Genomic DNA, 27,912 nt, shown 5'->3' on the forward strand with positions numbered 1-27,912 from the left:
AGTATATAGAATACTTAGACAATAAACAGAGTGCAAAGAGGCTATTTACTTCAGAAGAAAAAAGTTGTTTAAGGAAGAACACATACAGTTCAGTGACAAATGATAGCTATAGCTATTACAGTGATGTAATGCTACTGACAGGCTTCATATCTGACTTTAGTTGCTTTCTCAGAAGGCCTGAAATTACAAAGCTACTCTCCTTTCAATGTTTTCTACCCAAAGAAGAGTCTACCAAAGAGAGGGTGGCAAAGGATATTTTCTTTTTTTGAGATACTGGAGTTTGAACTCAGGACCTATACCTTGAGCTACTCTACCAGCCCTTTTTTGTAATGGATTTTTTCGAGATAAGGTATCCTGAAGTGTTTGCCCCGGCTAGCTTTGAACCTTGATCCTCCAGATCTCTGCCTCCTGACTAGCTAGAATTATAGGCATGAGCCACTGGTTCCCAGCCAGAAGACTTCTTGACCTATAGAATTTTCCTGAATCTTTTTGTGATGGTGGTAACTGTGTCACTTTCATATCCTCAGAATTTTTTTATATAAGCATTACTTCCTTTGTTTGTACATTATTACATTATCAGTTTCCCCATGTGTCACAAAGGCCAGGTATGATGCCTATACAAGATAGGATCCTGAATTTGGTGACTGTAATGCTGTGCATGAAAGGCTGACTGCTCTGGGCTGGCAAATGAGAGGAAACTGAAGGGGAGAAGGTGGTTCACTGGAGTACACAATTACCAAAACTTCCAAAGAGAAAAAAATGGGACAGCAGGATGGCAGAGAGATAGGTTTAATGTTCTTAAGATGAAGAAATTAAAATACGGTTACAAAGTCTGCAGGAGACAAAAAAGACTTCATTGCTAGAGATGAGTAGTGACAAGGAAATCCTGAAGAAGCTATAATAGAATGGGGTGTCTGGAAAAGGGATAAGGGCATTTCTTCAGAAAAAAGAATAAAAAATTCATGTAGATGAAAATTTTCTTTATTTATTCAGATATAAAATTAGTTTCCTTAGGATCCATGAAGGAATTCAGACTTAAGTAACATAATTACAAACTTTGCTTCTTTTCCAGTAGATTGTAAACTCCTTAGTGTTATCTGTCTTGGTGTTACTGAATTAAAGAGGCATGTGATTGCAAATGTTAATATAATTTTAATTTTTAGCTATAGCATGAGCAAGCTAAGTAATATTCAATATTTCTTTTTAATTAGTGATCTATTGGTAAGCAGCAATTAACTTGCAATTCACCTCTTACTATTATCAGAATCATAAGGCTAGTTGGCAGGTAATGAGACCCCTTAAAATGCACCCTAGTATGGATGATCATAACAATGAATCTACTGTTTTTCCACTCTCATAGAAGAACAATTTAACTGGATTCTATTTTTCTGTGAAGACATGTAAGAATATTGCTGGCTAAAAGATGGAAGGTTTTTTAAGGCATGGAAGATAAATTCTGCTCTTTTCTGTGCCCTGTTAAGAAGTTTGAGTCATCTGCACATCTTGTTCTCTACATGTCCTCAGACACAGGATCTAAAAATAATTTACGTATTTCTAATATGGGAGTTTAAGACTAGATAGATTCATAGTATTTTTTCTTATGTCTCTGCAACCACAGTTTATTCTTTGTTTATTATGTGTGCGTGTTATATGATTAGATTTTAAATATGTATGTTGAAGGAAAAGCCATCATTATTCATCTTTGGTGATAAGGTCAAAAGCAATCAATGTAATGCTCACAGTGAGAATATTGTTAGCATTAGGTCCATAAGAATTCAACTCTAGAAGTTTAGTGACATTTATAGAAAACAGAAAAAATCTTATGAATAAAATTTAAGACATACTATCCCTGCTGCCTTTTCCCCCTAGGTTTGGTTAGTTAGTTCTTGGCCACACATGCTGCTGGGTGACACATCAATGTAATATGCTGTGCATACAAGAGGATTTTCTCATGCCTTGACCTAAGTTATGGCCAGAGTGGATTTCTCACAATGTATAATTCAGTTTTGTAAGGTTTTCAAAATTACTCAAGTATGACTCTCAACTTTCTTAAGTTCAATTTATGAAGTCTATGTCTATTAACTATATTAACTACATTTGTAAGACCACAAACACGTTACCAATTACCTTTTCAGAAGAAAGAAGGTTTAAAGTTTTCAATTTTCAAATTGGGGCATGAAACATTTCATTCCCAGATTGGTGACATACTATGTTCCCCAGACATACACATTCATCTCCCTAGAGTCTGAGTGTAAAGAAAATCCTCACAATAACAGGTATGTAAGAATAATACAGTAAAATACAAATCTTAAAGTGTTAAGTTCTTATGCTTGTGCTTAGGGTGGGTGGCATCTTTACAATCTGTGTTACCCCTCCTATTCCTTCCTTGCGCAGCCCAAAACATGGTCTTTGTAGAAAACTGGAAATGTAATCAATTAAGCACTAAAACTAGAAAATTTAAATGTAAGTTTTCAGGAATTTATCTTAAGACATTTTTGTAGGCTCTTACTATATTGGAGAATTTTAAACAAATGTACTCTTAAGGCAATGAAGAAAGCACAAGTTTATTTGTTCAAACTAATTTAAAAAATAGTACAGAGAGAGAGACAGGCAATAAAGTGTATGTTTCTCTCAGAAAATGTCAGGATTGAATGTGATTTTAAAAGAATTTCAACAAGGAAAAGTGTATCATCTTGGTAATTAGGGGGAAAGTGTATCTTAAAGTTGTATCTTAGAAGTCATTCCACAAAGTCTTTTGCTATTTGACTGCACACACACACACACATTCACACACACGTATATGCACGCGTACACCTGAAGAAAAAAAAAACAATCTAAGAAAAGGTGGTACATCAACCTTAGGTATCACATTTTTATCTTCATGGGGAAGCATATTTAACTTCAGGTTTGAATTTCCGCAGAGAACTGCCAAGTCTTTAAATAGTTTTGTCACAATTTTTTAACAATTATACATGAATACATAAAATTTCCTTAAGATGAAGGAGTTTTTCAGGGAATTGGATCCCATGCTAAAGACCCTTTGAAACTAAACACTTCGAAGACAAATAAGTTCCAGAAGGATTACAATGAAACCCTATGTTCTCTTCACAATCACTGTATGATAGCTACATGACACAGTAGAAACCATAGACCCAGAACATAATTTTTCCCCATCAGCTTCTCCTCATGTATGTCAGCTCAATGCAATTTTCTTATTCCTTCTTTTTGTATGCAATTAAATAAGCCCATTTAATATCTTTATTGAGATTTAATTCATCTTAAAATTTCTGAAAATATTACAAGAGAAAAATGGGAGAGTAAATTGAAATTTTAAGTCTTCTGGAACGCCAGAATTGATATACCTTCTGTCACTAAAGAAGGTATGTTCGTTATAACCAGCATGCTTATAAATCTGTGTAATATGTTACTAGACTAATATTTGAGACACCTTCTTCAACAACTATGAATATATACAATATAACACATTTATGTCTAAATCATTGGGGGGGTACATATTCCTTGTTGAGATAACTTGCTGCTAGGAATGATGACAAGAAATCAAAGAAACGATTGTTTTGGGGGTGCTGGAGATTGAAGCCAAGGCTTATTTGGGCAGAAAAAAAAACACTAATAAGGTTTTATACACTTCAAGATTTGTGACTCACAAATTAAACAAATAAAAATTTAAATTAGCAATATACAACTTTAAAAAGGAACTACTAACATTCAAATATGCAGTTTAGCATTTATCAGTAAATGGTCTTGAAATTAAAGTTCAATACAATAAGTACTTTCAAAACACAAACAAATCAAAGTTATACACTTGCTTATAATCAATAAAATAATGACTGCTTTCCTTTAATTTTTATAATTTAGCATGAAAAAGACTTTTTTACACTTGTTCAAGAGAAAAAAGTTCACTAAAAGCTATTGCATGAACAGAGAATGGTGGACATGCTTCAAATTCCAGTACTAGGGATGTCAAGATAAGGAGACTGAGCTTTTGAGGCCAGCCTGAGCAACATAAAGAGTTCAAGACAGCATAAGCTAAGTAGAGAAATCCTAACTAAAAAAAAAAAAAAAAACACATGGCCAATAAATGCACGAAAAAAAAAAGTTCAATATCTTTAGCCATCAGGGAAATGCAAATCAAAACTATATTGAGATTCCATTCCACCTCAGTCAGAACGGTTACCATTAGGACAAAAACAATAATGCTGGCCAGAATGGAGGGACAGAAAAACCTTTATATTGATGTTATGCTTGGAAATTAGTCCAGCCACTATGGTAATTATTATGAAGCTTCTTCAAGAAACTAAAAATAGAAGTATCATATGATCCTGCTATGCCATTCCTGTGTATATACTTGAAGAAATATAAAACCTGCACGTCCATGTTTACTGCAGCACTATTCACAATAGCCAAGCTATGGAATCAGCCTAGTGCCATCAACAGATGAATGGATAAAGAAAATGTAGTATACATACATAAATGAATATTATTTGGCCATCATGAAAAACAAAATTATGCTATTTGTAGGAAAATAGATGGAACTGGGGTATTATCATGTTAAGCAAAATAAACTAGATTCAGAAAGACAAATATCACATGTTTTCTCTTATATGCAGAATCTAGATTTAGAATAAAGAAAGGACATGAAAGTAGAAGAGGGGCTACTTGGGAAGAAGAAGGAGACCAGTACTGGAGGTACATTAAGAAGGGTAATGGGGGTTAATATGACCAAAGTATATTATATACATGTAAGATAATGTCATGATGAAACCAATTAAAATGCATAAAAAAGCTATTATGTGCTTGAGTAGTGATGTATACACTACTATTTTGTTCTAAGTTATATTGTACCATTGGCACCTGTTTTTGAGGGGAGGAAGGAAACAGGTTTATTCAAGGTTGGCCATGAGAAAAATGGGAAAATGTCATAAGTTATATTGTACTGTTGGCATCTTTTTGGGAAGGGGGAAAAGAAACAGGTTTATTCAAGGTTGGCTCTGAGAAAAGTCTCCATTTTCAAGGATTCAGGGAGTGCCCCTCAGATACAAGAGTTTACAGTGTAACAATAGGCAGGAAATCCCTAGGGTGGACAGACTTTCTCTTCAGGGCACCATCTCTTTCTCCTCTTCTTGAAAGTCCACCTGGATCTTGACTTTCTTGAGCCAACGGCATTTTCTTTTTAAATATACCAATTCACATGAACAGATGGAGAGGAGGCTTTCCCCAGAATATCATATAAAAGATTAAGGAAAGGAATGGAATGGAAGCAAAAGTAAGTAAAAGTTTGGGAGAGGAGAACAAAACTAACGTCCTCAATTTACTACTTACATCCTAGTTTGTTGGTATCATTTTGATGATGGCCATTGTCATTATTTTTGAGCTAAGAGTATGTGTGTCGTGTGTCAACAGGAAGATCTTCAAAGTGTTACAACTCAAGAAAAAGATACAGTAAAATAGAAACATAAAGGAAATGATAGCATTAGCATCAAAACTATAGACAGTTTTCAATTATGCCATAAAAGTGTTTTGAGTTATGAAGCCACTGTGTAAGTTTGATCTTTTAAAATATTTTCATAAATAATCTAAAGATAAAACAGACACTCAATTTTTCTCAAGATGCTAATTTGAGGTCCTTGTGTATATTCTTATTTTGCGCATCCACCTAGACTTACAACACATTCCACAGCAAGAAAACCATTATGAAAACTGCCTTGTTTTCAAGAATGACTAGAGAATGATGGTGCTCAATTAACCATTGAGCTTTTGATGCCCTGCTGTTTGCTTGACTTATTCACTCCCACACACCAGACTGCAGTACACATAATCTCAACTCCTGGTTTTGACAAAATAATTTATTATTCCATGCCACTGATCCATGTTACCACTTAGGGCAGACACGGTATTAAGCCTTTTATGTCAAAGCCATGTTGCACTTCATTGGCACAAGGAAGAATTATGTACTAAGTTACATTTATTCATGAATAACCACATAGCACGTACAAGTTAGCACTATGAATTTTAGTATTGTAGAGAAACCTAGAAATCATACTTTTTTTTTTTTTGCGATACTAGGGCTTGACTAGGGGCCTACACCTTGAGCCATTCCACCAGCCTGTTTTTTGGGAAGGGCTTTTCAAGATAGGGTTTTGCGAACTATTTTCCCAGGGCTGGCTTCGAATTACAATCCTCCTGATCTCTGCCTCCTGAGTAGCTAGGATTACAGGTGTGAGTCACTGGTGCTGGCAGAGATCATACTTTTTAACCCAGTGCAAAAATGTTTGATATGTAGCTGATTTTGACGATCTACATTCTGGGCTTATAGAACAGCTTGTTTTACTTTTGGACTACATTAACATTAAAAAATAAAAGTACAAACATTCATATATACACAGCACAGATGTTTTAACTGATATGGCATCTCCTAGCCATATATGACTACTATGAGCACTTGAAATCTGACTAATGTGAACTGAAAGGTGTTCGAAGTATAAAGTAGGTAGCTGCTTTTTGAAGATTTGGCATAAAGTATAAAAGAATGCAAAAATATACCATTTAGTAATTTTATATTGATTAAACACTGAAACCATCCTAATGTTAAGTAAAATTATTATTGGAATTAATCTCTCTTGTTTCTTTTTAATCTTATTTAATATGGTTATTGGTAAACATAACTGTATCTGGCCCACATTTTATTTCCCTTGGGCAATACTGACCTACAGTTTGATCCATAGGAAAAAAATATTAGCAATATCAATTTTTGCTTATTTTAATAACAAGAAAATTAATTTTATAATTATGTATAGAACTAGTTTGAGAGGAAACACATTAAGTGGTTAATAGTCATTACTTCTAGGCAGCGAAACTATGGTACAAGGTATGAGCTCATGGATTGGTAGAATCAATATAGTGAAAACAGCTATATTACCAAAAGCAATCTACATGTTCAATGCAATCCCCATCAAAATTCCAATGACATTAATCAAAAAGATTGAAAAATCAACCCTAAAGTTCATTTGGAAACACAAAAGACCACAAATACCCAAGGCAATACTGAACAAAAAGAGCAATGTTGGAGGTATCACAATACCTGACTTCAAACTATACTACAGAGCCATAGTAATAAAAACAGCATGGTACTGGCACAAAAAAAGATTAAAAAGACCAGTGGAACAGAATAGAGGACCCAGATATGAATCCACACAGTTTCACTTACCTTATTTTTGACAAGGGTGCCAAAAACATATGATGGAGAATAGACAGCCTCTTCAACTAATGTTGCTGGGAAAAGTGGTTATTTGCCTGCAGAAAACTGAAACTAGATCCATGTCTATCACCCTGCACAAATGTCAACTCAAAGTGAATTAAGGACCTTAACTTAAGACCTGAAAGTTTGAAGGTAGTGCAGGAAAGAGCAGGGAATACACTGGAATTAACAGGCATAGGCACTGACTTCCTAAATAGAACTTAAATGGCCAAGCAACTAAGAAAAAGGATTGACAAACGGGACTGCATGAAATTAAAAAGCTTCTGCACCACAACAAAAGAAATGGTCACCAAATTTAAGAGGGTGCCCACAAAATGGGAAAAAATCTTTGCCAGCTATACAAGGGATTCATAACCAGAATATACATAGGGAGCTCAAAAAAGTAAACTCCCCCCACCCAAAATCAATGACCCAATAAAGAAACAGGCAAATGAACTAAACAGAGCTCTTTCAAAGGAAGAAGTCCAAATGGGCAAAAAACACATGAAGAAATGCTCAACATCCCTGGCCGTAACAGAAATGTAAATCAAAACCATGTTAAGATTTCATTTCACTCCTGTTAGAATAGTTGTCATCAAGAACACAAACAACAAATGTTGGTGAGGATGTGGGGAGAAGGGAACCCTCATACACTGTTGGTGGGAATGTAAATTAGCATAAACACTATGGAGACTCTTCAAAAAACTAAAAAAAATTCTGCCATATGATCCAGCAATTCTACTTCTAGGGATATACCCAAAGGCATTTAAGTCAGGTTACAATAAAGGCACCTGCACACCTATGTTTATTGCAGCATTATTCACAATAGCTAAGCTGTGGAAACAGCAAAAGTGCCCCTTAATGGATTAAGAAAATGTGGTATTTATGTACAATTGAATTTTACTCAGCCACAAAGAAGAATGAAATTTTGTTATTTGCATGTAGATGGATGGAACTGCAGAACATCATCTTAAGTGAAGTTAGCCAGGTTCAGAAGGCCAAAGGCCCCATGTTTTCTCTCATATGTGGAACGTAGACCTAATACAAATAAAGCAATATTATGAGAAATAGGTCATGCTCAGGAGAGGTCACACACAAGAGAGTGCAGGTAAAAGAAGGAAGAAGGTGAATATGGCTGATGTGCTTTCTGTACAAGAATGAACATAGAATTTTTAAACCTGTTGAAATCATCATAAGAAGGGGACTAAGGTAGAGTGAAGAAAAATAGAAGAGGTGAAACAATTTGGGTTATAATACAGACACACATGGAAATGTCATGGGACAACGTCCTGAATCACTATCTCAAACAAACAAAAATGTCATTTTTTCCCTTTTACAGAATTGGAGAACAGGAGGGCAGAAGAGGTCTGGTCTGGGGGGTTGGTACCAGTTCAAGGAGGAAGGATGTGAGGAAAGGATGTAGGAGGGTAAAAGTGGCACCAATACTGGGTATACACGTATGTAAATGGAAAACTGAGACCTGCTGAAACAATTCCAGGAATGCGGGGAGGGAGAGTAAAGAAGAGTGATAGAGGGAGTGAATTCAAGTATGATATAGTTGTTATAGTGTAAGAACTTTTGTAAATGCCACAATGTACTCCCAACAGAACAACAACAAAAAGAAACAAAAAACAGTATATTGTAACTACTTTTCACATTTCAGAATCAGTTAAGATACCCCAGGCTTAACTGATTTTCAGTAAGGGTCTCAACATCATCTGGGGGAAGAACAGTCTCTTCAAATTGTGTTGTAAAATCTAATAGCCACACATCAATGAGTAAAGGTACATCTCTATCTTATACCACATGAATCAAAGACTCAAGCTTAAGAGCTAAAATTATAAAACTCTTAGAAGAAGACATTGGGGGTAAATAGATGGAAATAGATTCATAAATATGATACCAAGAGTATAGGCAACAAAATAGGTAAATTAGGTATTACAGCTCCCATCTGTAAAACTAGCTAGCTACTCAGGAGGATTGTGGTTCAAAGCCAGCCCAGGGAAATAGTTCGTGAGACACTAGCTTGAAAAAAAACCATCACAATAAAAGGCTGATGGAGTGGCTCAAGGTGTAGGTCCTAAGTTCAAACCCCAGTACCTCAAAAAAAAAAATTAGCTATTTATGAATTTTAAAGTTTTTATGTATCAAAATATGCCCTGAAGAAAGTGGAAATAAACAGTCCATAAAACATGATAAAAAATTGTGAATCATCAATTAGCTAATGGTTTAATGTCTAGAACATAAAACAAATAATGTACCACCAACAAAAGCAAATTAAAAATAGGAAAAGGATATGAACAGAAATTATTCCAAAGAAGATACACTAAAGGTCAATATGCATATGAAAAAATGTTCAACATTATTAGTTATGGGGAAACAGAAATAAGAAACACAATGAGATATTACTTCATACTCTTTAAGATGACTATAATTTAAAAATAAAGCAAAACAAACAAGAAAATCCACAGAAATAAAAATGTTAAGAGAGAATGTGGAGAAACTTGAACCTTTGTACATTCCTTGAAGAAATACAAATGGTGAAGCCATTGTGGAAAACATTTTGGCAGATCCTCAAAAAAACAAACAAACAAAAAAAAAACCATGCAACCTAATGTATAAAGAAAACCATGCCTTTATTTTTTTTTAATTTTTATTTTTTTATTCATATGTGCATACAATGCTTGGGTCATTTCTCCCCCTGCCCCCACCTCCTCTCTTACCACCCACTCCACCCCCTCCCTCTCCCCCCACCCCTTGATACCCAGCAGAAACTATTTTGCCCTTATCTCTAATTTTGTTGAAGAGAGAGTATAAGCAATAATAGGAAGGAACAAGGGTTTTTGCTAGTTGAGATAAGGATAGCTATACAGGGAGTTGACTCACATTAATTACCTGTGCATGTGTGTTACCGTCTAGGTTAATTCTTTTTGATCTCACCTTTTCTCTAGTTCCTGGTCCCCTTCTCCTGTTGGCCTCAGTTGCTTTTAAGGTATCTGCTTTAGTTTCTCTGCGTTGAGGGCAACAAATGCTAGCTAATTTTTTAGGTGTCTTATATCTCCCTTAAAACCATGCCTTTATGACATAAAAGAATATCCAATTAAAACATGCGAACAGTTACCTCTTTTTAATATCCAGATTTATGCACTCAAATGCCAAGAGAATTATGGAAAGATTAGAACTTGTTAGATACTAACAAATCAGAAGAACTTCATGAAAGAAGAGTTTAAAATAATTGGGAAGATGTGAGTTAACAGTAACAATTATGTTGGTTGCATTAATATTTGGGAAAATTGCATTAAACTATATACACATAAAAGTGCATGTAAAAATAGAGAAAACTGAATAATGTCTGCAGTTTAGATGACAGTGTTGTGCCAATACCAATTTCCTAGCACTGTTCTAGCTAGTAGATAGCACTACTAAGGAAGCTGGGGGTAAGGGTACATGGAACTCTGTGTACTACATTTGCAACCTCCTGTGAGTCTATAATTACTTAAGCAACAATAAAACCACAGAAAAAATAATTGTGAGGAAATATGCAATGGGGAAAAAAGAACACAGAAAACTACTTATGACATATAGATAGCAAAAGTAAAGTATGTTGAAAGAAACATAAGACAAAAGAAAAAATCCATCCAAAAGCAAGTGACTGTGCCAACGTGGCAGTACTGTGACATCTGTAAATATTCTTTTCACTGTTTTTTCAAAGTTGTTCCAATGTTCCTGAAGAGCTTACACAATGTAAACATAAGAAAATGAAGATGGGAGGAAAAGAAACAAATAACTGTAATGGGGTGCATTTTGTAGCAAAGAGTAGGTTTCAGGAAGTGGGCTTATTGTCAATGCTTGAGGGAAAATGTACTTTTGAATCCTCTCACATTCCTTCTCCTCTACTAGATACTATAGCACTCTAAAGGATGATCATACAGGTGGCCAAGGCTTGTTCATTTCTTTCTGTCTCAATTTTATTAGAAAATTGATGTCAGACATGAAAAAAAAGGACCACTATTTCTCTTTTCCATCTTGCCATTTTCATACAGATGAATTTTGAACTTTTATTCATCATCTTCTACCTCCATTTATAATTTGGTATGGATAGAAGGTAATTAATATATGAGGTTCAAATATTATGTGATATGTGAATATATGATGGGGATTACAAATAGCTTAGAATATTTTATTAAGATAAAAGTGACTGACCCAAATTTATTATACCTGCAGAAGAAATGAAACTAGACCTCTATTTCTTACCCATTACAAAAACTCAAAATGGATTACAGACTTAAATGTTAAGACCTGCAACTATAAAGCTAGAAGAAAATATAGGGGAACACATAAGAACACTGAAATAGGCAAGAATTTTTTTGCGCATGACCCCAGTGGCACAGCAAACAAAAGCAAAACTAGATAAATGGGATTACATCAAACTAAAAAGTTTCTGCACAGTAAAGGAATAACAAATAGTCCACAGGCATATGAAAATATGTTCCCTATGTACATAATCATCAAGGAAATGCAAATAACTACAATGGTTATATAACTTGACCTCAGTAAGAATAACTATTATCGAAAAGACAAAAGATAAAATTTGGTGGTGAAGATGTGGAGGAAAAGGAAACCTCAGCACACTGTTAGTTAGCACATACTTTCAAATAGTTCAGAAAAAAAATTGCAAGGGAATGTGAATTAGTACAGCCATTATGGAAAACAGTATGGGGAGTCCTCAAAAACCTAAAAGTAGAACTACCATAGATCTAGCAATTCTACTTCTGGCTATATATAAATGGAAACCAAATCAGTATGACCAATAGTCATCTGTATTCCCATGTTCCATGCTTGGTGTGGTACTAACTCACAGTGGCCAAGAAACAGAAATAGTCTAAGTATCCATCAACTGACGAATGGATAGAGAAAATGTACTTATGTACAATGGAATATTACATAACCATGTAAGTATTAAATCCTGTCATTTGTGACAACATGTATAGAAATGGAGAAATAAGTGAAATAAGCCAAACAAAGAAAGATTATTATTGCACGATCTCACTCATACATAGAGAATCAACAAAAGTTGATCTCAGAGGTATTGAGAATTGGATGGTGGCTACCACACAGGCTGGAGAGAGTAGTTGAGAAGGGATAGGAAAAGGTAGGTTAATGGGTACTATGTTAGAGAGCTGTGAGAAGTTCTGGTGGCTACTGCACAGTAGAGTGACTGTAAATAGCAATAACATACTATGCATTTCAAAAAGCTGAATGGATTTTGAGTTTTCACCATAGGCAAATGATAAATGTTTGAAGAAATAAGATATATTAACATAATTTGAAGATTATGCAATGTATACAAATATCAAAACATTACTAGGTACTTCCTTAATGTGAATAAATTTTGTGTATGGTTAAAAATAAATTTAAATTAAAAATTATTGAAACTGCTAACTTCTCTAGGACTTGAACTAAAAGAAGTCAACAATAAAAGATATCACGGAAATGATCAAAAGCAATTTGAATTCTGTGATCTTCAATTATTTGATTAAATTTTCATCCAGGAAGACAATAAGTAATTGAGAAGATAACAAAGAACTGAGTGTGTTCTTCCATAGGGGAAACTATACTATAGGTATTTCCTCTAAGAAACAGAACATAAACATTTTCAGATCATTTCCTTTTTATTATTCCTTCAAAAGTACCTACATTGTTATATATAATTTTTTCCCCACATTTTCCAATATTTAAAAATACTATGAATGAACTTGACTATAATCCTTATGCCTCACTACATTTTAAACTTTCTTTTTATTTTTTACTTATACCTAGAAAACATACTACAAAGTTTTATGGCAAGTAAGATGATATAACACAGAAATTCAAAAAAAAATTAAATGTACAATTTGCCCTTTTAACTTGGAATGACTTTATACAATAGATAAGAATTGGGGTCAGATACTGTCCAAAGAAAAAGGCAAGGATTTCCTAGATAGTCAGAATGAGACAATAGCTTTGTAGCTTTACTCCTAAAAACGGAGGTTGAACCTATAAAGATAATTGTCATTAAACTACCTAATACTGTTTGAAAGTTAGAAACTTGTTTCAGCCTAACACTATATGGTTAACATAGTATTTTATATTAAAAATACTGAGGAAGAGATTGTATTATATAATGCTGCAGAGTGTGTGATTATATAATCAAATAAATATGTGGTCTGGCTACTTCATTTCTGATGTTCTATAGATGAGGCCTGTCACAGACCTGAGCACCTACCAGCTTCTTTCCTCTCCACAGCCTGAATCTCCTTTCCTGCTTATGCTGTATAGAATACCTACTGCCTTCAGGGTCATCTTTGGTCCATCTCAAAAGAGACTTCTATAACATTTTATTGTTGGTTCACAGGATTAATTTTCTGAACCATACATACACAGGCAGTACTTGATTATATTCAATTAAAAATATCATGTCATACTTTATTGTTCTTCATGGATTTCAAATGCAGCTGCAGAACTTGCAAATTTCATAGATAACCCTAGATTCCTTGAAAAAATGGGAGAATTTCACTGAGGGATTCGTAACTATCATAATGCTCAGAAAAGGCAGTCACTGAATAATTAACTATTGAATTAAATGTGACACAATTTCATCATGATAATTAGGATTTCATGACACTTCCAACAACCCCGAGAAGAACAAGCATCCTAGGTTATCTTATGTTTATAATCTTCTTATTATGTACACCAAAAACCCTTGCAATACTGAGTACTCAAGAATGAACATTACTTAACAGGCCTCTGTATTCATCTTATCTCTGTCATAGTACCATAGTCGTAGCTTTATTACATTTAGAAGAAGAAAAGTATGTCTTCTATACCATCCGTCTAAACTATAGAAAATTGGAGAAAAAATTGAAAAATTTAAATGTTCAAAGGCCAAATCACTTTAAAAGAGAAGATTGTTCTTGAATTGTGGTTCCTTTGTAAATGTTGTCTTTAGAAGTCTTGAGTTATGCCTTGATCACGTCAGTAAATTCACCAAAATACTTTTTATTCAAGTATATGAAGTATTTAGAAAAGAATAAAGTCAAATGAAACCACAAAATAATTCATGCTAGTAACTTCATATATTGATCCTTAGAGACTTTGTTATTATATATTTTTAGGTTTTTAATAAAAATAAAAATGATTTATTAAGCATGCATTTGCTTAATCAGTGCTTAAGTCAGAAAGTATATAAATAAATACTGAGACATTATTTTTTACATGAAATTCCTCAATTTATAAAACATTTTCTATTGACAGATAAGGTACAAAAAACTCAAGTCACATCTGCTAAGCTTTACTTACAAAAACTTAAAGAAATCCTATGGGATAACATCACTCAACTTTTCCTAGAATACCTCTCATGAAGACTTCCTAAAAATATCTGGAAATAATTAGAAACTATTATAGTACCTAAAAATTTGACTTGAAAACTAAATCTGCTATTTATCAAAGAATACAATGTACTCAGAGTAATGTGACAGAAAAAGAAGTAGTGTAGAGTAATGGAAACCACATCAGACACAGCTGATTGCAAAACAAAACAGAGCTATGACAGGAGACAGCATCCGACCTGTGATACACCAGGTAACTGGTGGGACACTGCACCTCATTGACAAGGTACTGACTTTGTCACATATAATATATATCAATTATTTGTGTAATTCATTTCACTTCAAAATGACAAGAAACCAAAAAGTGCTATGAGCTGCAACTTTAAGACAAGTTAAAACTGAAGAAGTAATCAAAACTTAAAAGTTTTTATACATAGAAAAATTATCCAGAATATAGTAAAAATTGGGGTATTTGTAGAACAATAAATATATCATAATGTATAATTCTAAGTCTTGTTAAAACTTAAAATACATTTTTCAGAGGATGTAACATTCCACTGCAGGGGGGATAGACTGGATGCCATGTCTCTTGGAGTTTAAAAGGCTGCCCATATGAACTGAATTATCCTTGACAAGTACTTTCAGACACTTGCAATATGATCTCATGTAAATTTAGACCATATTTTGAACATAAACTATTGGCAAAAGTAATTTTGTTCAGGAGCTCAGATAAGAAAGAAAGAAAACCTAATACCCTTAATAATATGTAGTAGTTAACATGACATTTCCAAAATGAAAATGAAAAATATAAAAATAAAAGTATCCAATGTGTTATAGCAAAAAAAAAAAAGTGTAAAAATTTCACATTTTCCAATCCACAGATGTCTGTTCTCTCCAACATTTACCTTTCAATGGCTTGTCTATGTTTGCGGATAAAAACACATTTTAAGCAAATAAATAATTTGGGAAATTCCATTTGCATTGAAAAATTGTTTTAACCAAGAATTACACTGCAGTGTGGGTAATAAGTTAGTTGTGTTTTTCAGTATGGAAAAAATAAATATAGCACATCCAAACAGTTACTCATCTTCTTAACTATTTATATCAGTACTTCTGCTCATCATCTTCTGGAGCTATCAGTACTTTCATAGGGCTGACTGTAAAAGTGAAAAGAGCTCAGGAGCCTGAAGCTTTAAAGATTCATCAGGACTGCCTTCTGCCTTGGCATGAAGACAGCCCAGAGAACTGTGCTAATTCTACAGGGATCAGATCCATTGCAGAAGAGATGCATTAAGGCTTGTGGAAGAAAACAATGGTTCAAAGAGAGCTATCAAGCAATCTCCACAGAATCATTAACTGTATTTATTTCTCCTAATCAGAAGTCTGCTAGTGATATGGTTGCCTGTTAATGAGTGAAAATAGAATACAAGTCATCATGAATCTGAGGAGTAGAGAAAAACGGTGAATTATTTTAAGAAACTTTGAAGTTATGTCAATTTGTTTCAAAACCAAACCTTTAAAACATCTTTGGAGAAACTAATGGTCTACAAAGATAGTTTTCTAAGCTTAATTTATGGTAGAATAGGAAATGTCCCCCATTCAAATTGGATTGAAGGAGGATCACTTTTTAAAAAAAATATTTGATGGAAAGCAACATTTGAGTTCAACAGAGAATAGCAACACAATTGGAACTATTTTTTTTTACAAGCATACCTCTTTAAGTCACTTAAATGAGGCATGTTTAATCAAAGAGCTACTTAAAACATTTAAGTTTTTCAAAGTGTTGAAACAAACTGAATTATTTTAAAAATTCAATTTAAGAATCAACTGAGAGACATGTTTATAATACTGCTTTGCTGAAACACTGAAAGAAAGTGCACTGCACAGAGAGCTTAAATTTCTCACTCTTCCTTTCAATCAATATCTGAGGCAAAGTTTCATCTCTAGGGCCCTTAATGGCAGGAATTCCTGGAGCCAGCAAATGAGTAATGTTAAACCTATGATTAGATGATGAGGCCATCAAAGACACTAGATCCTAATGCTACATTCCTCTTTATTTCTCTGAACTGCAGTGAAACACAGGGATAAGGAAGAAGGAATTCTAAACCATTTCTTTCCATAAAAGCCTTAAGAAAAAGAGGTGGATCCTTACGAATCTAAAAGGTCCAGACAGAACTCTCAGAGTATCTCTTGAACTCAGGACTCGAGCAGTAGGTGACAAAATTGTCATATGCCCTATAGATAAATTCTTCTAGGGATGTTGTTCTCCTTAACTTCTTTCCTATCATTATTCTTCTTGACTAAAGAGGTGGAACTGGACCTAATTACTTCTCTGTGAATACATTCTTGAAAAAGTAAACTGAAAACTGGAAATCAATAGGTAAGTTTTTTTGTTTGTTTTATTTATCTTCAGTGATATTTAATGAATTAATTCAAGCTGTATTGCTATCTGGAGTAAGCTGTGGTTTTAGGCATATCTCAGTCTAGTTTCTAGACAGGGTATATATGTATTTTCCTTTCTATTGAGGAAAGCAGGAATAAATGTAATGACTACTAATTCCAAATATAGATAAGCTTTTTTTTTTACTCTTACACTACAAAATATTTAATATTTGTCTGATAATCAGAAGCAGTAGGAGACATGATAGAGCTGGTGAAAGACCATTATGTTTCTATTTTAGTTATCAGCAAAATTGCAATATAAACATTTTTTTAAAAGCTCCCTATCACTGTTAAGAATGTTATTAAAGATAAATAGCCTTAAGTGGATTTTTAAGACTTTATTGACACATATCAATTATACATTTAAAAAAGGGAAAGCAGCATACCAAAGACCACTCATGAATAAGCTGTATTGTATGTACTTTGGCTGAGTAAAAAAGAAAATTTAGTTTTCATTATCTATAATTTAATAGAAGAAATACATAATTGAAACGTTTCAAAATTATAAAGCATGCTTTATTATTTTCAAAAGGTGAGACACAGTATTAAAAAAGACCTATAACAAATACACGCACAAACACAGATGAAATAGGAAACAATGGAAAATGGAAGGACAGGGAGGATGGGAGAGACTAATACAGCTAAAGACAGCAGACAAGGGAGTTTGAGAATAAAACAATGTTTATGTGGTAAGTTCATAAATTATTTTCTTCATCTCTGCAATGAGATGGAAGTTTAAAAAACTATATACACATGTACATGCACATACATTATATTAGTCACAAAACTGTTCATATAGTTCAATGTAATCAAGTGAGTGATTTGGTACCTGAGAGCAGAGCAGCATAACAAGCTCAACCACGGATGTGCTGGACTTCATGCAGACAAGGCCTACAGAAAAGAAAAGTTAAAACAATGGAATGACAATGGTAGACAGCAGCACTTCAAGTCAACCCATTATCCAGTTTTCTCTTATAAAAACTTTGCTTAAAACAAAACATATACTTTTTTTACATTAATTTAAAACTATTTGGATATTCTAGATAATGTAAAAGTTACCAAAAAACCGATTTCAAGTTTTATTGATTCAAGACATTTTAAAATATGTAAACAAGGTGAGAGATGATTATTGAAATGGCTGAGCTAGTTAAGAGTTGCTTTTATTCCATAGACATTAACTAGGTGATTGTTTCCTGGGCAAAGAACAATAATCATTGCCTACATTTTCTTTGAAAGACCAAATTAAAACAATTACAAAGCAGGAATTTCCCATAGTTTATAAAATGCTTCAAAAGTCACAGACCAGCTACTAGGAAAAACAAAATTGAATGCAATGAGTATGTAGTAATGACCAGTACTTCACTGATCACTTAGTACCTGGTAGGCAGTTTCAAGAGCTGTTTGTGGTCTTATTTAATTATCACTATCCTTTAATATTATTCCCATTACTATCCTTTAATATTATTCCCATTCTACAGGTAAGAACACCTTCCTTCTAGAAACAGTTTAAACAATAATTTCTCATCAATTCTTGATAAAGGCTGATTGCTGTATAACACTGTATATGATAAGAAAGGTAATCCTAATCGCCAACTTTTAAAAATGCCAACATACAGGAAGATGTAAGCAGAAATTAATAACAATTTCTAGATAAGAGTACATTAATCATGATGTTTGCTAACAATATATACTCTAAATGTTTCTGCTGTTTTTTTAATTGAAAGAACTTAATGAATAGATTGTTTTTGAGGACAAATGCAATCAATAAAAGCACCCTGTAGCAAGAAATGTCTTGGTCTTAGATTGTTTTTAAGTAGAAAGTTGAAGCAACTGTTCTTTATGTTTTTGTTTTTCCTTAAGGAGAGTTCAATAAACAGTCGCAAATGCCTTGTAAGCACTAGCAAATACTGTTATTGCAGGTAGTAGCTAAATACCCTTTTGTGCCATTTTGCTAATGACCCTATCCTTATTGTACAGACAGACAGAACAAGCTGTAAAAAGGCAGTGGTATTCCATCTTATCAGATCTTTGGGCAGACAGCTATCTAATGAAATAAGAGGCAGATGTGAAAAGCTCATTTAAAAAACAATTGGTGTAATTGATCAGCAATTCTCATGCTGGGGAGCTAGAGAGTCAGAGAGATTAATGGAGCATTTGTCACTTGTTGACTATGCAACTACTTGGATTCTGACAAAGAAAACCTTAAATAAAAGGCTACAGGATCATAATTAAAATATGTATGCATATTAATTTAGAACATAAGACATTGATGTAAAGAATTATTCACCATATATTCTATGTGTTAACTTTTAATATGTAATACCTTGAAGTAAAATTAGAAAAATTCAATTACATTCTTTTTACAGACTGATGTTTAAGCAAACTCCTAAAAAATTCATATGTATCAAGAACATTCATAATTCTTTAAAACATTATCATTCCATCATAAGAAAAATAAAAGCAAATGCTTTATCATTGCTTGTTTTCTAAAGAAATGACAACAAATTGATAGGCTAGCAAAACTACTCTGTAAACAGTATTTACTCGCAGTACTTTGTAAAAGGCAATTGCAGTAACTTCATAGAATCCCACAGATTTATTAAGGTGTTTTGTTGAATTAGATTTGGACAGAATGAACTAATGGATTCTCCTCAAAAGAAGAGAAAGAAAAAAACAATTAATCTTGATAATGAGAACACATGCAGGGATGATTTGGAAGATTTATTTACCTTATGAAATTACTTAGCTTGGTTGGAACTATTTCTAAGTGTTAATAAGAGTATTACCAAAACAAATAGGTAAAAGCCTATTTTATTATTATTATTTTATTAGTGATACTGAAAATTCAAGCATTGTCTGGTGACTTTATCCTTGTAATAAAACAGTACCCATATTAAAAATTTTAAGGCAATAAATAAGATTTTTTATAACTTTAGTTATAAGCTCAAGGAAGTCAATTTATCTGGTGATACTGTAAGTAAGTCTTAAGTTATATATACATAATGTAAATGTTTTATGTGGCCAATAAATTCATAATTGAATCAACACATTGGATTTCTCCCCTTATGAGCAAAATATAGTGTTGGCAGTTAAATGTCTATAGTAGGTAAGACAATATTATTGACATCTTAGTAAGTACAGCATATTATAATTTATAATAAAATTATCTAAAGTTCACATGCATTATAGTTTATAAATCACTTTTATATACCTGTCTCATTAATTCTCTTAGTTACCAGTATACTACATCACTTAATAGGTGTTTCATTTAGTAATTGGTAGAATTGCAGCCTGAAGTCAAGTCATCTAAGCAGAAAGATCATTTTCTGTTTGCTACATAAATAATTCAACATTAAGATAACGGCAATATACAATTATGAGAAAGACCATGATGGTTAATTACAACTAAAATGACTTTGACAGTTTTCTTGGTGAGGTAATAGCATGTATTATTCTGATATAAAGAAAAAACCCTCAACAGCTTTAGTAAAAAGTACATTGGAAGCAAGGAACAGAGAAAAAATCTGAAAAGAACTTTGTAGATGGGTGGGAGGGATGGATGATTAGAGTACAGGGAGTGTTTGAAAGTGGAATCAGAGTGCGAGGTTAAAAGAGAGGTAAACATTAAAAGAGATAAAGCTATAAATGGTCTTGAAAGTTAAGAGAAAGAACTTGGAGCGATTTATGAAATGAAGAAAACGATACCAAAGACTGATTATGGCATTCCTTATCTGTGCCCCAAAGGAACTTCCCAACAAAAACTCCAATTAGGAATAGGGGCCAACTAATAGAACATTTTCACTAGAAAGTATTTATTTGCCAGAATAAATATTCTGACAACAAATACTAATCCAATACTGCAAACCACACTATCTTACCAGTATAAACGAACAAGTGGAATGTAGACGATAAACATATGAAGATCTAAGAGGAAGGAGGCTCACAAATAAGAGGTACTTTAATGGTAAAAAAACTGACTAGTAAGAAGTTTTGAATGTATTATGAACTATCTGGTTGAAAGATGAAGTCAGCTGAGTGGCTAAGACATAGTACTTGAAAAGTTTAATTAGGTAGACAAATATGAGGTGGTCAGATCCAGATAGCAAACAAAAAGATACAGCTGAGTGAACTATTATCCCCCAAACTGGCAGTTCTTTTGTGTTCACATTTACTAGGAATAGGAAGTCAATTTCTATTTTCAGAACTATACTCCCTCCCCATTAAAAAAAAATAAATAACACAAAAAAGTAAGAAGGAAAACCTGCAATAAAGGATAAGCCAGATTTAAAAAATCACCAAAATGAAAATGAAGTTAGAAGCTTGGCCTTTGGCACAAAGCTATCTTGCTTTAATGTAGGACTACTGAAAGGAACAGTAATGTTGTCTTAATAAAGAGCAGGCAGGCTCCTGAATTAACTGTGGGTCTAACTTTGTACATCTGTCGAATTTGAAGATCAAATGAAAAGAACCTTTAAGCTTTAAAATAATATGGTGAGGTCTGGTATGTAGCTCAGTGGCAGGGAGCTTGTCTAGCATGAATAAGGCCCTAGGTTTGATTGCCAGCACTAGGAAAGGAGGGAGGGAAGGAGGGAAGAAAGGAAAAGACAACAATAAAACATATGAAGAAATTCCATCACTAATAGAATTCTCCTCATGGTTGAAGATGGAGAGTATTAAGCCTTGTGGGACAAGCAAAGAATCACACTCTTGGATCAGTTCATCTTTTAAGTGACATCAATGTTTTCTTTCAATAGGGCTTTTTCCAAAAGAGGAGACTGACAGATTTCTATGACTAGGATTCTCAATAAGTAAACATTAATTGAATCAGTAATCTAGAAACCATCATTTGGTAACTAAAAACTGAAGATTTGAAGAAAAAAAAACCAGAGCATTTTAAGAACAAGAGCCCAATTTATTAAAAAAGCACATACCGAGCACAGTGTTCACTATGCCACAGACAGGGTCAGTAGGACAGTTTATGTAAACTCATAATCAAAATATAGAATCCTAATGTTCAAAGAGAAAATAAGGTGCAGAAATATAGGAATGGTAGTAAGCAACTTTGCTAGAAGAAATTGTGGGGAAATGCAACATTTACATTGGATGATGCTGGGCCTGTGTTTGCAGGAAAAAAGGGAAAAAGATGTTTGAGGCATAAAGCATAATATAGTAAAGTAGAATTGAGATGTAATGTTTTGCATTGTAAAGGATGGAAGAAACTGCTCACTATGCTTCCTTTGCCTTAGTTTCACTGATGTATAGCTAAGTAATTTCTTTAAAATCCTCTTTTTGGTAGTTTTACTATGGTGAAGCATAGCATTCTAAGACAAAGCTCGTCCCTAAAGAAGAGTGTCTTTAGGACCTCTGCAATGTCTACAAAGTCTCTCTCAGTACAATAGTCATTTCCTATAATTTTTACTGTTGTTTTACATTTTGTATGAAATATATTTTCCTCTTCCATTACTGTGTAGGCCCCTCTCTTTAAAAATTACTTTCAATGTTACCACGATAGCCATGAAAACTTACTAAGGTTCCAACCTCAAAAAAACAGCAAGGTAAGCAATTAGTGTGGATTTCAAATTTAAAAACTAGAAAATAAAAACGAAACAAAAATCAACATTACAATAATGTTTGGGCTAACAATAATGGCTTACATTTTCGTCATTATCATTATATGGCAATATTAATATGCATATACAAAGTATGTTACTATTTTGACTGGACATTCCAAGATTTGCTACATGATACTTCAGAGACTGTAATTTAAAACTATTGCAAATGGAGTTAATTATCATACTAACCTAAAGAAATTAAAATAACATTAAGTTCATTGATTTAAAAAAGCTAACTCAAATGTAATTAAACCATTAAAGCTTACTTTCATGTGAAGACTGTAAGTTTTAATCAAAAAAAAACCCTTCAAAGTACTATGAGAGTTCATTCATTGGTTTTAGTTTACTAAAAACAGTTGTTACAAATTGACAGTCTCACTGTTTTTAAAATAGGAGCAAAACTAAAGTCCCTTTTTGTATCAAATATGTAAGGGGTCAGCAAACTGTAAATATTTAAGACTTTGATGGCCATAAGCTTCTGTAACAACCATTTAACTACTTGTAGTGCAAAAACAGCCACAGATAATACATAAACAAACAGTATGACTGTAGTCCAATGAAACTATCTGTGTGACAAGTGTGTATGCATACATATTGTGTACACACACGCAAATATTCATCTATAGATTTCCCTAACTGATGAGGAAATCATTTAGGTATACACCCTTGATACTTCATAATTCCAAAATCCAAAAAAAGGAAAAAATAAGGCTTTGTTGTAAGACTGTTGCGATCTCAATTATCAGCAAAATTTCACCTGGATAATATGATGCTGTTTATAGTCTTTATTATCCTTAGTGTGAATATCCATATGTTTCACTGCAGACATGTTAATGTGATTAAGGAGCTACCTAAGTACCCCAGGCCTCCCTGGAGGTGCTGTGTACCTATTAGCTTTCTTAAATTTTATAATATCTGAATTCTAAAACACATCTGGCTTTAAAGTTTAGAACAAGAGTTTATAGGCATTTAATGAAATAGAAGAAAAGTGATAAAGCTTTTAAAAAGATAGAAATTAATGGTGCAGATACATGGGAAATATTTTCAAGATTTATAGAGAAATCAATATTAATTTACATGTGATTTCAAAGTAAATTTGATATTGTATATTTCCTCATGGAAACTTCATGTGCAGGGAAAGTAAAAATTCATTTCCAAAATGGGAATGTTTGACTCAATGATTTTAAATTGTAAATAGAGAATGCTTAGATTGTTCAGAAACAGATAATTCTACTTAAATAATATCCAAATAATCATTCTGACTGTTTTATTGAAATAATCCCTTTAATTGCTTTTTTGTCATTGTACTGATTCAACCTAGGAATCTTATGGAGGATCTTTTGCACAGCAGCAGGATTTAAGTTCTTAAGTTTTATGGATAATTTTATAGAGTATAGGTAACAATAATAAAATTAATTGATGGTGGGTCCTACATTTTACAGTGATCAGGTTATACTATGAACTGAGTTGAAGAGAATATTCGAATGGCCTTATTAATATTATTATTAAAGCAATTAACTATGAAACATTTCCCCAAGTTTATACTTTAATTTTTTATTTTTATTTTTTGGTGGTACTGGGGTTTGAACTCAGGGTCTAGTACTTGCTAGGCAGGTGCTCTACTACTTGAGCCATGTCCCTAGGTTTTTATTTATTTATTTTTTTTGCTTTAGTTATTTTTCAGGTATAGACTCATTTTATGCCAGGCTGGCCTCCTATTTATGCTTTCTGCATAGCTGGGATGACAGGTTAGCCTGGGCTAACCTGGAACCACAATCCTCAGCCTCCACAGTGCTGGAATTACAGCCATGTGCCACCCCCTGCTAACAAACTCTTAATCTTCAATGTCACTCTTCTCTTATCTTCATATGACTTTCAGTTTTGTTTATACATTCCACATATTAAAAATAGATTACAATTTCCAAATTACTTGATACTAACTGATGATTAATCATGTTTGGGGCTGGCTATCTTGAAAATTTTCCATCTAAATAATTTATTTCAGGAAGTACAATTAAGCCACTGCTATAGGCCTTGCCTTAAGGAAGGGCCTAAGAGAATTCAGAAAGAATACTTTTGGCTTGAAGAACCTAACAGCCAGTTATAAATAATGCATATATATGTGTGCATATACACATATGAAAGAATCTTACAATAAAGCACTATGTTTCCAAATAACATAAAGCTATTTTTTTGAGGTTTGCATGGGATACATTTATCTACAATATTAGACTCAAGGTTTTACAACAAAAGATGATTGATCTATCTTGCCCTTTTCTTGACTTTCTGGTTTAATCAAACAGCAATGAATAAGGTTGAAATAACGGAAATAGGAGACATTTACGCTATCATAAATCATCTGGACCTTACAATTTTCTTTGGGTTAAATTTAATTATAGAATGAATAGTTATTCCTATATTACTCCTCTATACTAGCTTTCTTCATGTTTTCCTGAGCTCCTTCAAATCCTAAAAGCCTCAATGAAACTCAAAAACTACCAAACTATATCTGGTTCAAATTTGATACTATAATAAAAAATACTGGTTCAATTTGGGATATAATACATATACACATGAAAATGCCATAATGAGACTCCCTGTATAAATATCTTAAACAAACAAAAATGTCTTTTTTTCAAAAATAGATGGACAGGAAGGTAAAACAGGTCCTGTTTAGGGGTTGGTACCAGTGGGAGGGGGAAGGTGTAGGAGGTGAATGTGGTAGAAATATTATGTACATAGGTAAGTAAATGGAAAAATGAGACCTGTTGAAACTGTTTTAAGAATGAAGGGAGAAGGAATAAAGAGAATGATGGAGGGGTTGAACTTAACTAAGACATACTGTAAGCACTTTGTAAATGTACAACAGTAAGATGATAATAAAAAGGCTTGTTGTCCAAATAATGTAGTATGCACATATGAATAAATGAATAAAGAAAAAAAACCTTACACATTTGTTTTCATTCTGCACATCATTAAAATAAATAATAATCAAGAGGGAAATATATCAAGATAAATAACCATATAATTAAATTACATGAGTAGTTAATTTACATAAAGATGGTTAGTATGCCTTCATATTAAAAATCTAATAATTTGTATTTTACAAACTATGGAATTCTTCTAAACATAGCATGTATGAATATAGATTTTGTTATATTTTCATCTATATAAATTCTCAAATTAATATATTTAATAATTTTATGTGTTCAAATTAAATAAATTTAAAGTTGCTTTTATAGTAATATGCACTTTTTAGTTCTTTAATTTTGTATTCAGAAAAATTCTGGTGGTTTTTCTTTTTTTAATTAGGATATATTCATTGCACAGGGGGCATTCATTGTAACAATTCCATGTAGGTTACATTGTACATTGGTTAGATCACCCCCACCATCTCTCCCTCTTGATCCCCTCCCTGCCCCACTTAAAACAACTGGAAAAGGTTTATTTGTTCTATTTCATGTAAGAATAATATATATCTTCACCTTAATCTCCTTTACTCATCACCCCCACACACACTGCAACCTGTTTTACAGTCCTGTCTTTCATTATTAATATTTAAGTCAAAATTCAAAGGGGTTTCTCCATGTATCCCCGCTGCAAGTATACTTTACTGTGGTCCATTCAATTTTTGTAGTAATATATGCTTTTTTAGTTAAATTTTATATTTAAAAAACTGGTTTTTTTTCTTCACATACTTAAATATACCATTTAAAATGGAAATGCTATGCATTATTTTCATAATAATAGATTCATGAAGACAAAGATGAAAAGGCAAGAAAATTAGTTAAAGGAAATTATTTGATAATTATTGTGATGAAGACATAAACAACAAAAAAGAAAATGGTTTCAGGTTATGTTAGGTTCTTGTAGACTATATTAATTTTTTCCAATAATTATAGGTTTAAATAGTTGAAGTACTCTGAGAGAACAAAGCTGATATTCAAAAAGCTCCCTATTTGTGCTTAAAGAAATGAGTTCTCAAATTTAACACAAGCTTAATTTTCTTTACTAAATCTACCAGTTAGGTCAGCTAACTGGTGGTCTTTACTTTGGGAATTGGTTTCTTACGAATATGACTTAAATTCAAACCACACTCATACACACACACACACACACACACACAATCTGTAACATGACACAAATTCCAAGTAGTTTAAAAATTAGAAAATATTTCTATGTAATAAACTGGCATTTATAATACCAACCTTCCAAGTACATGATGGGACATACTAGCTTAAGGAAGCAAACATGCATGCTGATAACCTCTCCAGGCATAAGTCTTAAGAAATATCTATTCTCCCATCTGATTTTTCTCAGGCTCCTTTAACAAGACTTAATCCTTGATGGTTTATTTCTCTTGTGATTCAGGGTACACCTAAGTTGTGGCAACTCCAACTAATTGAGCATCTTTAACGTGGAAAATTTTGTTTTGATTCCTGAGAAGGACAGAAGGGAGACTGATGGTAAAAGTTGACATGCCCTGGGCCTGACTCCTTCACCTGAAATTTGAGAACAAGAAATGACATATCTGGACAGCAGAGATCAAGGGCCAAAAAAAAGTCTGTTTGTACATGTTCTAAGTATTTGTACTGCTACGTAAAATTCAATTTAGGTAGACAGCACTAATAATTGGAATGTTAGTAATCAACCAGTTAGTTCTTACATTTCCTTTAAAACAGTTTAGGATTTATTCTGAGCTTTCAGAACTAGGCAATTTTATTAGTCTTATAAAATTCTTTAATCTGGTTCTAGTTTTTATATCATGTCCAAAAAGTTCTGGATTGAACATTAAAATGTTTGGTCTTAGTGTAGCCTCTACAAACTAAATAGATGTGTGAAATTGAACTAAGACTTTTGCTTTTCTTGATACTTATTTTCTGAGAAATAGTGCATTAATGCTTAAACTTTTAAATTACAATCTACAGCAATACATTTTACATCATTTTTCAGTATGCATAATTGAAATAAATGCTTTACAAAATACTACTTCCTTTCATGGTGATACTGTGATCTATGCTATGCTATGGTGTAGTGTGCCATTAAAAAATATTGATCAAGCCCTGCTTTACAGATGACCCTGTACCACTAATAGGTCACAATGTTGCAGCCTAAAGACAAGTTCATTAGAGCTGGCCTACCTCTTGCTTTCATATGACTGAAATGTAAAAATAATTTTTACATTTATTTGTGAAAAGTGAGCAAACTGATAGGCAGTGTTTGGTGGCAGTATGAA

At 33.0% G+C, this 27,912-nt stretch overlaps 1 protein-coding gene across 5 annotated transcripts in view; it reads right to left on the bottom strand.

Moving 5' to 3' along the window:
- Nbea (neurobeachin) overlaps positions 1-27,912 on the bottom strand; it is a 643,202-nt gene that overhangs the window by 326,930 nt on the left and 288,360 nt on the right. For all 5 annotated transcript variants that reach the window (XM_074043550.1, XM_074043551.1, XM_074043549.1 and 2 more), the window contains one exon: positions 17,894-17,955. In XM_074043550.1, the coding sequence (XP_073899651.1) occupies positions 17,894-17,955 (62 nt within the window). The remainder of the gene's footprint in view (positions 1-17,893; positions 17,956-27,912) is intronic.

This window comes from Castor canadensis, chromosome 10 (genome assembly GCF_047511655.1).
Source record: "Castor canadensis chromosome 10, mCasCan1.hap1v2, whole genome shotgun sequence".
Taxonomy (NCBI): Eukaryota; Metazoa; Chordata; class Mammalia; order Rodentia; family Castoridae; genus Castor; species Castor canadensis.